The sequence below is a fragment of the Sinocyclocheilus anshuiensis genome, unplaced genomic scaffold, assembly GCF_001515605.1.
Source record: "Sinocyclocheilus anshuiensis isolate Anshui unplaced genomic scaffold, SAMN03320099.WGS_v1.1 scaffold234, whole genome shotgun sequence".
Lineage (NCBI taxonomy): Eukaryota > Metazoa > Chordata > Actinopteri > Cypriniformes > Cyprinidae > Sinocyclocheilus > Sinocyclocheilus anshuiensis.
The window spans coordinates 608,348-610,344 of NW_015544165.1; the positions used below are offsets into that span (position 1 = coordinate 608,348).

A 1,997-nucleotide genomic window follows, 5' to 3' on the forward strand; every position below is an offset into this window, starting at 1 on the left:
ATTATATATAAACTTTATAACTTTACCAAAGGTCAAAATTGCAATATACGTATGACGTCAAAATTGCAATAGATTTTTTAGCCAAATCTCTATATAAATAAAATTTATTCTAAAATAAAAACAATCAAAATAAAACACTTACTAAAAAGGTTAGATATGTTTACTTTCATAGCATGTGACATTAACCAACATCAGTGAACCCTGAACATGCAGATGTGTCATTAAATGATTGAAATATTAATGTAAAATCTCATGGGGTGCTTCAAGTAAATATTTTACATTAGGGGTTCGGTTGACAAAGGTTTGGGCCCTGTTTTTATAATAAGAATTTGATTGCTCATAACTCAAATCTTTTGAATAAATCTATTATGCAGTTTAAAGAACGTCCAGTTCTCTCTGCCTCTTAGACTTACGAGGATCAGCACAGCAGCGAAGAGGAAGGAGATGAGGAAGAGGAAGAGAGCGAGGATGGAGAGGAGGAAGACGACATCACTAGCGCAGAGTCAGACAGCAGTGAGGATGAGGGTGGCGAACAGGAAGACCAGCAGGGTTCAAGCAGACAGCAGCAGCTGGAGTGGGACGACTCCACCTACTGATCCTCCTGAGCACACAGTACACACTACTTACCATCACACACACACACAACACACACACACACACACACAAACTCACACAATGACAAATCCACCCACGCACAGTCACATCCCTCTGCCAATAGGGACGCCTACCTAAGGAGCCATGCGTAAAAATGCGGAAAACACTGAAAACTAAACAACTATACAATATATGTACAATATAGATACGAATATATCTGGTGTCTGTCGTGACAGTCCACTTCATTTCCACCTGCCAAGGCTTCCCTACCGACATCTTATTGTGGTGGTATTCAGTGTAGTATAGTATCACAGCTATCTCAATACAAGTTCCTAATTTATTGAATCTTTTTCTGTCCTATCCGAGGGAATCCTGGCCTGCATATGCATTTTCTTTAAGCTCTGTGTGGACACATCCCTGCACTTTTACTTTTCAAATTGAGCTTTGAGAATGATTTAATGTATATTCCTTGCACATGATGTTTTAGGTTGATTTGCTACAGGAATTTTGAGGAAAAACTCTTTCCGATCACTTTTTTTCCTCTTTATTCTGCATGGCAAGATTTGGAATCATGGGTATGGAAGACAACTGCTTTTTGATATTTTGTAAATAAGACAAAACCATGTAATTAGTCAATGTGTTAGTGAAAGCCTAACCAACGGTTTCCGGTATCTAAAAAAACACAGTACCTGCTGTAGAATATTAGGTCAGATGCTCTTAGCATGTTTCAGAAACTTTCAGTAAATCTCATGCTCGTACAAAAGACGTCCGCTTCACAGAGAGAAACCCAGAGGCTGAGGTTTCTGTGGCAAAGTGTCATTCATTTTGTCTTTTCTCTTGGAGGTGGGTGTGCATCTTTTTGTTTCGTTCCGTTCCGTTTCGTTTCGTAGTGTTGGATGGGCGTAGAGTTGGTTCAGTGCTTTTGCTTTACGTATGCTAATTCTAGCTGGGCTTGCAATAGCACAAAAGCTACACCAAGGCTTCAGTGTTTTTATTTCAGTGACGTTTTGGGGACTAATAATCACATTCAGGTGATGAATATACTGTTGTTGTTGTTTTCGCGTGGTACTGTATGTTGTACAGTTTAGGCACACTGCAGTTATTTAAGCCATTCTTAAAGGTCCCATGGCATGAAAATGTCACTTTATGAGGTTTTTTAACATTAATATGAGTTCCCCTAGCCTGCCTATGGTCCCCCAGTGGCTAGAAATGGCGATAGGTGTAAACCGAGCCCTGGGTATCCTGCTTTGCCTTTGAGAAAATGAAAGCTCAGATGGCCCAATCTGGAATCTTCCCTTTATGTCGTCATACGGGGAAAGGTTACCTCCCCTTTCTCTGCTTTGCCCGCCCAGAGAATTTGGCCCGCCCATGAGAAAATGAGCTACTACCGTGCGAGGCGAGCG

At 40.6% G+C, this 1,997-nt stretch overlaps 1 protein-coding gene across 1 annotated transcript in view; it reads left to right on the forward strand.

The window, feature by feature from the left end:
* Positions 1-1,706, forward strand: part of LOC107695769 (calsyntenin-1-like) — a 46,206-nt gene extending 44,500 nt beyond the window's left edge. The window contains exon 18 of the mRNA XM_016495808.1: positions 408-1,706. Within this exon, the coding sequence (XP_016351294.1) occupies positions 408-596 (189 nt within the window). The 3' untranslated portion in view covers positions 597-1,706. The remainder of the gene's footprint in view (positions 1-407) is intronic.
* Positions 1,707-1,997: the final 291 nt, after the last annotated feature.